The sequence below is a fragment of the Echinops telfairi genome, unplaced genomic scaffold (genome assembly GCF_000313985.2).
Source record: "Echinops telfairi isolate 266 unplaced genomic scaffold, ASM31398v2 ScPeMD7_7467;HRSCAF=8505_1, whole genome shotgun sequence".
Lineage (NCBI taxonomy): Eukaryota > Metazoa > Chordata > Mammalia > Afrosoricida > Tenrecidae > Echinops > Echinops telfairi.
In genome coordinates, this window is record NW_022111368.1 from 22,066,038 (window position 1) to 22,076,761 (window position 10,724).

Consider the following 10,724-nt stretch of genomic DNA (forward strand, 5'->3'; position numbering starts at 1 on the left):
GCCAAGGCTGACTTGCCTACTGCCTGTGTTCAGTTTCTTATCTGCCAGCACCAGAGACCAACACTGAGCCCAAGATCTGGGACCATTCCTCAGGAAATTCACCAGCAACCTGGTGGCAGGTTGATTACAAAGGCCCACTTCCTTCTTGAAAAGAGCATCATTTGGTTCTTACTGTAATAGACAGGGACTTACTCTGGGATTTGTATTTGCTTTCCCTGCATGCCATATACTTCTGCCAAAATTACCATTCAATGCATTTACAGAATTTTTCACCCAGTGATATTGTATCCTGCCCAGCATTGCCTTAGATCAAGGGACTCACTTCATAGTAAATGAAGTGTGGCAATGGGCCTATGCTCATAGAACCCACCAGTCTAATCATGCCCACCATCATCTCGAAACAGCTAGCTTGGTAGAACAAAGGAACTGACTTCTAACAAGATGATTGCAATGCTATTATGGTAGCAACACCTTGTAAGGGTGGGGCAGCGCTCTCCAGGAGGCAGCATATGCCATAAACTAGTGTCCAAAATATAGTGTCCAAAAACCAGGAATCAAGAAGTGGAAATAGGAGTGGCACCACTCACTATGATTGCTAATGACCCACTCACCACGTTTTCGCTTCCTGCCCCTGCAACTCTCTATTTGGGTCTGGAAGTCTTACTTCCAAAGGGAGAACTACTCCTACTGCGAGGCACAGCCCTGATTCCATCGAAATGGAGTTAAGCCTGCTTCCTGGCCATTTTTTTTTTCACCCCTAATGCGTGTGGATCAACTGGAAAATCAGGAGATTACTGTATTGAGTGGTGATAATGATCCTGGTTACCAAGCAAAAATTGGATTAATATTTCATCATGGAGGTAAACAATAATATGTCTGACATAAAGGAGCTTGCTTAGGTTGCCTTAGTATTACCACGTCCTGCAAATAAAGTCAATGGTAAACTATAGCACCCCACTTCTGACATGATTACTAATGGCCCAGACTCTTCAGGGTTGAAAGTTAGAGTAACCCCTCCCCAGGCAAAGTACCGGACAAGATACTCCCTGAGGGTAAAGGAAATATGGAATTGGTAGAAGAATGGAATTCTAAATACCAGCTACAGCCCTGTGGCCAGCCGCAGATATGAGGACTGTAATTTCTATTTGCATGTAAATCCTAAATTTCTGTTTTTGAGTAAATCCTATTTGTGTGTAAGCATCACATCTTTTTGTTTTGTTCATGTATAAAATATAAGATTAAAAGGAGTTTAGTGTGTTCTCAGTTGTACAAGAGTTAAATCACGTTAGGTTCAAGTATGATTTTATTATTGTCTTTGTTTGGAGATCATGCATGGTTAAAGAGCTGCCTACAGGTGTCAAATTTACAAGGGGTGGTCTGTGATAGAGTTTAGGTCAAATATATATCTTGGGTGAAAGTAAGAGTGGAGCCCAGCCTATCGGTCTGGTTGCAGCAAGATGACACCTCCTTGGGCATATAACCTTTGATAGAAGAGAGATACTGAGCTGACAAGACTATGTCTGGTCACCTGCGGCTGGGTCTAGAACTGCCTGTGGTTTACTGATCACATGCTGTATTACCTGCTGATTCCAGGAGTGTCAACCTTGGAATTCATTCAGCTGACCTCAAATTATTTTAATTCTGCATCCACCAGCCCGTGGCCTGCCTACTTCTTTGTCCTGCTTCCTGTTCTTCAGCTTCTGCAGCTACACAGATCAGAGAAGCCTTCAACTTACATCTGACCTACAGACTCGAAGCAGATTTTACTTAAACCCTTCTACAACCGTGTAAGCCATTTCTTGATATAAATGTCTTTATATATACATATATGTGTGTGTGTGTGTAGATTTATATAATACACACGCAAATATCACTGGTCTTCCTTCTTTGGAGACTGCCACCTAACACATCAAAAATATACAATAACCTTTCTAGGTAAGGAATCTTAGGGTGTGTCTTGTTGTCATTTGCAAAAGCCAACTTAAGTAGCATGTAATCCTAGGACTCTTCCAGCTTTCTGAAGTTGAATTCCATTACACATTGAGCAAAACCTGGACAACTGATGTACATCATCTTCTTCCTTTTACAGCTCTCCTTGACCAATGCTAGTATATGGCACATAGAAGAAACTCTTGTAAGTGCCCACAGGAAAGGCAACAGAATATTCCAGTTTTTCATTAACACACCTAGAGATAATCTTGGAAATTCCAATGTGAACCTATGAATCTATATCATTGACTGTGAACATTGTGGCAACAGACTTCTCAGAGAGCTGAGTTACAGAACAAGTTTCGTCTACTAAGGAAAGTTTGACATGTTTTCATAAAGTGCACATTCAATAAGCACAGAGTACTATTTGAAAATCTTCCCATTCCTAGTTACTTAAATGATCACAAACAGAATACTCACTGGTTGGACTCTTTTTATTCTGATAAATACAGAACAAAAAGTCATATATTAAATGAAGTTAATATTTTAATTACTCGTTCCATTACTACAAATTATTAGAGATATTGAAGCACTCTGGTAGCACAGTAGTTACGCATTGGACTGCTTACCCAGTTTGCAGTTTGAAACCACCGGCCATTGTGAAGGAAAGATGCGATTTTCTTCTCCCTAAAACAGTCAGTGTCAGAAACCCATTGGGCATTCTGCACTGTCGCAAAGGGTCACCATGGGTCAGAATCGAATTGATGGTAGTGGGTTTCAGAGTTCAATTTATTAGACTCATTGTATTATTAATTAAGGTACCAGTTTGATTTAGTTAATTAAAATACTGTTACTTAAAGCTTTATAACTCTTTTTAAAAAAAGCTTTCTCTTCAATTCAACTAGCTCATTCTCCCTGTCCTTCCTTATTGAAAGCAGCAGGGCTGCAGTGCCGCTCAAGGAGAGTGTGGAGTCAACAGGTTCTGTTTCACCCAGCATTGCTGCAAGTTCGCAGGTGAAGGGATCCTTTTCTGGAAGGCTGGCCTACAATTTCATCAGATGGATCACACTTCCAATTCCTTTTCCTTCCTGACACAGTTCGTATTGTGCTCTAACTCTCACTTGCAGTCTCCCAACAAAGACATAAGTGCATCCCAAAATGTCTCACCCCATTATTTTCATCACTTCTATGGGGAGTAGCATCACGGAAAAATGTCTTTCAATTACTGCTATTGATGCTGGTTTGAAAAAACATCATCTGGATCAAAGCCATCAACTGCTCAAGGGAAACAAAATAACAACCTTCCAATTGTACTGTGAATGTGTTTTCTGTTGCTTCTTGCCCCTTTTTATTATCACCAGACTAATTTCAGTGATCCTACTTAGTATACATTTTTTTTAAACAAAATGTGTCTGATGTCACTTCATAATGACTGATTTTTTTCCTGTTGTTAAACAAGATTTATGATAGCCATGGACAATAACAGAGTTTGAGCTATAATTTGCAGTTTGTCACTTTCTCTTTGCTTTAAGAAATGTGTGTGTTGTGCGTTACTCCCTTCAAATCTGAACTTCTCGCCTTCTGACTTTGGTCAACAGGACTTCTCGGCAGACGAAGTGTTTGGGAGCTGATTTCCGTAACAGAAAGCTGTCAGGGGAGGCTTGTGTTTGGCAACGATGCTGAGCAAGTTTCGGTGGAGCATCCAAAAAACCTGGTGATTAGCTTCTTAAAATCAATCAGTGGAAACCACACGGATTATAACTCTCAATCCAATGCATCCTGAGAATGGAATCAGACCATAAGAATACAGTGGGACCATACAGTGTTTTGTCCTCTTTTGCAGGAAGTCACCAATGCAGAGGCATCTCACAACAACAAGTTCGCCCATCCTCCCCATGGCATTGTACTGCTTTTTAATCTCGGCCTTTCCATGTGCAATGCCCAAATGAGTCATCATCTTCACTGCATGCATCACGATCCATATTTTTAATCCCTTATCCTATCCCATGAATTTCTTAAACTTCTCATTAATTAATTGATAAAGATGTCAATAAAACTTAAAATACCTCTATTCCTTGATGTATTTGATAAGGAAGTAAAGCCATCATTTTTCATAATTCATTATAAGTATTGCAAAAATCTGAAACATTTAGCCCACTAATCAGATCATGCAGTGAGAAAAATAGCAGGTCGTTTGGAATTGGATCAGAAAAATCCTTGTGTATTCCCTGATATATTATGATTCTCAGCCCATAGACTTTCAACCTAGGCTATATAACCTACCAGAATATGTAGTCTTTTATATGAAACCCTTACAGTGGATGTAACTTGGAGTTTCTAGCCATGTGACAGGACTTCCAGGTCTTTATTTGTTTGTTTGTCCTCTCCCTCCTTCCCATAATGGAATGGAAGTCCTCTGCTTTGACCCACTGGCCTCCCTGGCTTAGCTCTTCCTTCCTCTCACTACAAACTCATATTTACAGGTGATTCTGGAATGTCCAGAGTCTTTGCACACTCCAAATGGCAGTTTAACAAGACCCTTTCTTGAGATTTGACTCCTGATAAACTCAACAAATGGATCACTGGATGCACATATGAAATGTTTTTTAATAGGAGAAGATAGTGTAAAGATATGTCATGTATTTCTGAAACGAACCTGATGGTACTATAGGTAATGCAGTAAAGTATTATTTTTCAGTTGTAAAGTGTCCTTTATACTAAATACATGGTCTCTATGAATTACACACTAAACGTCTACAACTGTTCCCATCAAGTATAAACTTTACATAGCAAACAAAGTCACAATGGAAAAACTGAAGGCTCTGTGGTATAAAATGTCTTCAGGATGATGTTAGTTTCTCAGTTAAACTTTAGCATTTGTTAGTTAATGATTGCTGCTAATGATGGATGAAATTAATGAAGTGGACTTGATTACTTCAGTGAGAAAACGTAGCTGCCTTTATGTCTCATGTTCTAAAAAACGGGGGATGGGGGGAAGTCTTTATCAATATAGTCAATACATTATTTTCTCTGTAACAATGTCTACATGAAGTTTACAGATATCCTTAAAATGATACTTTATTCAGTTCAGGGTCTAAATTTGTAGTTGAGTATAGGCAAACATTACAAAAAAGTTTGTTTCTATTTGGGCAGTGAAATAGGTCAAGAACAGCGTTATGGTATGAACGCATGGAGAACCAAACCAAGCTCAACCACTGCCATTGGGTCGGTTCTGACCCACAGCGACCCTCTGAGTCATAGTCATGGGATTTCAAAGGCTGCAAATCTGTATGAGAGCAGATAGCCTCATCTTTCTCTTGATCAGCAGTTGTTGGGTTTAAACTGCCAACCTTGTGGCTAGTAGTCCAACGCATTACCTGTCAAAGCCACTGGGCTCCTTCTGAAGTCATGGAGAGGGCAGCTGAAGTCATTTAAGGTCTTTAACTGGTTTTGCTCTTGTGCCATCAAGTTCATTCCAGCTCAGCGACTTACAGGGCAGAGTAGAACTGCCTCATAAAACTGCTGAGACTACACATCTTTATGGGAGTAGATGGCCCCATTTGTTGCCCATAGAACAGCTAGTGGGTTAGAACTACTGACCTTTAAATTAGCAGCTGACAGCTTAACCACTGCACCACCAGAGTTCTTAGCTACTTATCTACACTTCACTTCATCTTCACCTCAAGTGTCTTATCTGCAAAACTGGAAGAATACGTATTTAATCTACCACCACATAAATTATCACAAAGACTTGAGCCCATACTATGCATTCAAAAAAGGTTAAAGGTTATCATCACTATTAGAAATAACACAAACCAGCATCACTTCTGCTAACTGATTTTTTAACTCTCAAGTTTGACTTGATGGCCATTTAAGTAGTAGAGCTAGAAAGATACATCGGTCTGTGTATGAATAGAGACATTTCCTCCTCCTTGCTGAGTTCAAAATGCAGGGTGAGAGTAAATGCTGACACCCTTCAGATCCTAACAGCCTCTGAGTTTACTTAGGAGTCAACTAAGAAAAAATTACAAATTGGCTTCTCTTAATAATTGCTAGCTTATGGGAAAAGGGTGGGACCCAAACTCATGCTGACTGAGTAGTAACAGAAGGTGAGTCTGTGATGATAAATCTACTTACAACAATTAGCATGGTACATGACAAAGAGTAGCACTTACTGGGTAGCACTGCTTTGCACGTAAGAGAGCTTCTAAGGTTCATGGGAAAATTCCATGATCTTTTCATTCATTTTCCATGAACTTTCTGAAACCCTTTCATATTGAACAAGAGATAAATTGAGCACATTTCTTCCCACAAAGGATCCTGAGGTCTAAAGTCCTTTCAATTTTTATCTGACTGTCATGTTTAAAAGTACTAATCAGATATATCTTCAAAGATATATCTTTATCACAATCACTTGTATGTTTCTGTAGCATAGAGGTTGATGCACGTTGAAATGGAAGAACCAATCCTACCCCTCACAACAATTTTTTAAAATTGTTTTTTACAAAAAAAATGAAATCACCATTGTCTGAAGAATAACCTTTAAAATTGTATAAATGAGACTATAATTGCATTTTCAATTTTACTTCAGAGCCACATGTATGTACCGACAGAGTGGCCTATGGCCCCAGAGCTGCAGTTCGCAACTCATCCTCTACCTGCCCCACCAGTCAAGTGGTTCTCTTAGACTTTAGCCATTTGCCTTCAAGGTGATTCCACCCCCCAGTGACCCTGTGTGTGACAGAGGAGAACTGTGCCCCACGGGGTTTCCACTGGCTTTCTAGAATGTTCCACTCAGAAATAGATCATCAGGCATCTTCAGATACCTTGAAGCGAACTTAAACCTCTGACCTCTTGATTAACAGCTGGGCATATTAACTGTACCACACAATGAGTCCTTTCACTGCATTAACAGAGCCTTGTAGAAAAAGGATTTGCTATAGACTTGCCAGGACCCAATACACAATGAAAATGCGGGGTTCCACATTCAAAGTGCATGGAAAAAAAACCCTCAAGAATGTGACAGTACAACATTAAAGCCACACGTGGGGCCCTATGAGTGTGGGCCAATGTGCTGCACACTGCATGTGTGCACACGAATGAAGCCAGTCCTGCCTGTAATGTCTTCTCTTTCAGATGCTAGTCTCAAAGAGTCGGTGGGTGGGTCCACACGTGTAGAGGGACTGAGCATGAATGTGACACTCACCACTGTGACCGCATCGTTCAGCAGCGACTCTCCAAAGACCAGGATGTAGAGTTGCTCATTCACGTGAATGTTCTCGAAGACAGCAAGCACAGCTACGGGGTCTACGGCTGAGATTAAGCTGCCAAAGAGCAGATTCTGGAGCAAAGTGATGTCACTCAGGCCAAATGCTTCAATCTGGCAGATAGCGAACAAAGATACTCCGATGCCAATGGAATTCCAAAGTGTCCCTACCACAGCGTACCAGAAAATGGTGCCAATGTTCTCAAAGAAAGGACGAGTTGGCATGAAATAGCCCGCGTCAAGCACAATCGGTGGGAGAAGATATAAGAAAAAGACATCCGTCTTCATGGCCGGTGGCGACTTTTCATCGACTCCAAAAATAATGCCACCTAGCAGAAGTCCAACCATTATCAGGAGGCAGCTTTCAGGCACTATGGTAGGCAGCTTGTGGTAGAGATGGAAGCCTGTTAAGGAATATACACAAAAATACACGTGAAATTTGAGTTATGACATAACAGATGACCATGATTTCCCAACCTCCCAGCTTAGCAAATTTAGCTACTGACTGAATATATAATTATTTAAAGGTTAATTAATTCCCCTAAAATCATTCATAAAGCACATTAACATAAAAATTAAAATGTAAACCAGAAATAGAATGTTGCACACAATATCTAGGTAGTAAACATTTTCTTTCTACTTGAGCCCTTGGTATCAACTCCTCCCTCCCTCATGAGCCCTTGATAATTTATAAATTCTTATTATTTTTTCATGTTTTACACTGACAGATGTTTACCTCTACCCACTTTTCTGTTGTCCATTCCCCAGGGAGGGGGTTATATGTAGATCATTGTGATGGGCTCCTCCTTCCTCCCCCTACCTTACCCTTACCCTCCTGGTACGGTACTCTCATTATTGGTCCTGAGGGCTTTATCTGTCCTGCATTCCCTCTGTTTTTAGCTCTTATCTGTACCCCTGTACATGCTCTGGTCTAGCTGGATTTGTAAGGTAGAATTGGGAGCACGATAGTGGGAGGGAAGCAGCATTAAAGAATGAGAGGAAAGTTGTTTGTTTCAACAGTGCTACACTGCACCCTGAGTGGCTCTTCTCTTCTTTGTGACCCTTCTGTAAGGGGATGTCCAATTGTCTACAGATGGGCTTTGGGTCTTCACTCTGCACTCCCGCTCATTCACATCGATATGATTGTTTTGGGTCTTCTGATGCTTGATACCTGATTCTGTCAATACCTGATGATCACACAGGCTGGTGTGTTTCTTCCATGTGGACTTTGTTGCTTCTCAGCTAGATGGCCACTTGTTTATCTTCAAGTCTTTAAGACCCCAGATGCTATATCTTTTGACAGCCAGGTACCATCAGTTTTCTTCACCACATTTTCTATGCACCCATTTTGTCTTCAGCGATCATGTCGGGAAGGTGAGCATCATGGAATGTCAGGTTATTAGAACAAAGTGTTCTTGCATTGAGGGAGTACTTGAGTAGAAGCCCAAGGTCCTTCTACTACCTTGATATTTAATATATAAATATATGTACATAGATCTATTTCCCTAACATTATATATAAATATATTTACGTGTCCATATTTAGACCTCTGTAAATTCCCTTTGCCTCCTAAATCTTTCCTCTATTATGAAAGGAGTCTCTAAGTAGTACAACCCACTCAACTCCTCACTGAGAGGTGATTGATCCAAACCCACACAGAGGCACCTTGAGTTAGAAGCCCAATTGAAAAAAATACCTGGTTCATTTTTTTTTTAAATCTACCATTGAAAGCCCTATGGAGTAAAAATGTAGATTGAAATCCACATCTTTGTAACCTTGTTTCATACTGACTCTATCCTTCATTATGGCAACTTCCATGGTGGGATAAAGGATATAACCAAAACTGAAAACTCACTGCCATTGAGTTCATGCCAATTCACAGCAACCCTATAGGACAGGGTAGAACTGTCCCTGTGGGTTTCCAAGACTATAACTCTTTACAGAAGTAGAGAGCCTCCTGTGGAGCAGTTGATGATTTTGAACTGCTGTCCTTGAAGTTAGCACCCCAACACATACCCGCAACGTACCAGTAACAGCACTCCCCAAATCCCTAGCTCCAAAAGCAATAGTCTGCATTCTGAAATAAAGGCCCAACCCAAAGACTTCATGGCAAAGAGTTTTAAGCAGCTCTCCCCTAACAACGGTACCCCTGGCTTCAGATTCTCGTTCTACACGTCTGTGTGTTATGGATTGAATTATGTCCCACAAAATTGTAGCATTGTAAATGCTAGCCCTTATACTTATTAATGTAATCAAATTTGGGGTCCTGTTTTCTTTGTTATGTAAATGGGGCCATCCATAGTAGTGTTAAACAAAAAACTCTCTCCCATTCGGTTCATGCTGACTCAAGGGACTCTGGAGGAAAGGGTAGAACTGTCCCTGTGAGTTTCCAAGACAATAAGGGTTTTGGGGGGGAGGTGGGTGCGGGGGAGGGTGGAGACAGACATCTTTATTATATTGAGTCACGCAATCCACAAACATGGTATTCTATTTATTTAGACAGTCTCTAATGTTCACCAATGATATTTGCATTGCTTTTGGTATAGATATAGTTTATTTCTTTCAATACATTTATTCTGAGTTTTTGATGTTTTCAATGCTAATGTAAGTGGCAATGTTTCTTTAATTAATTTTTGAATTCTTTATTGCAAACACAATAGAAAAATAATACATCTTTAAGATATTTATTGTTAAAGCCAAACTTGCTAAATTCCTTTGTCTATTCACATATTTTTCTATAGATTCTATTGAATTTTTCTTTTAGATTTCCTACATTTTTGCTTCCCAATTCTATATCCTTTTTCCTTCAGTTAAATAGTTAGCAACATAACTTTGGTTATTTTACTTAGTGCATCTAATATAGACGTGATGACAGTAAATATCCTGGTGTCGTTTCTTTTTCCTTTTTCTTTTTTTTGACAGGAATAGCATCGCATCTTTCTCCTGCAGAGTTTCTGGTGGTGTCAAACCACTGACCAGTGATTATCAGTGCAATTCTTAAGCACTATGCCAGCGGCCAAACACTTTGGAGCCATCAAAAGATCAGATTAGGCGCATAAGTAAGGAAAGACAAAAGAGGAAAGATTGATATCACTTAGAGCTCATCAAGGAAGTAAGGAACAGAAGCTGAAATCAAGAAAGTCCCCTGGAGAGCCTTCTGGAATTGGTACACCTAATTTGGACTTCTAGCCTCCTAAAATGTGAGAAGATAAACTTTTGTTTATTAAAGCCACCCATTTGTGGTACTTCACATATACATGCACTAAGAAACTCAGATGCCGTGGATGAGTTACTTAATTGTGCCAGTCCACATCTGCTCATTGGTAAACCAGGGACAAATGTACCCACAACATAAAGCATTGAAATGCTAACTGCATTGACGGCACACAAACTTTACTACAGCATCACAAATAATTCCCAATTTTAGTTTCGTTTGCCTCATCCTCATCAAAAAGTGAAGGAAAAAATAGTTATAAAGAAACACACAGATAACTAAAGGATGAGGCTTTCTAACTCCTGAAGAAGCCCA

The 10,724-nt window shown here is 40.0% G+C and overlaps 1 protein-coding gene across 1 annotated transcript in view; it reads right to left on the bottom strand.

The window, feature by feature from the left end:
* Positions 1-10,724, bottom strand: part of SLC9A2 (solute carrier family 9 member A2) — a 106,660-nt gene that overhangs the window by 55,005 nt on the left and 40,931 nt on the right. The window contains exon 2 of the mRNA XM_004704336.3: positions 7,136-7,599. Coding sequence (XP_004704393.1) covers positions 7,136-7,599 — 464 coding nt within the window. The remainder of the gene's footprint in view (positions 1-7,135; positions 7,600-10,724) is intronic.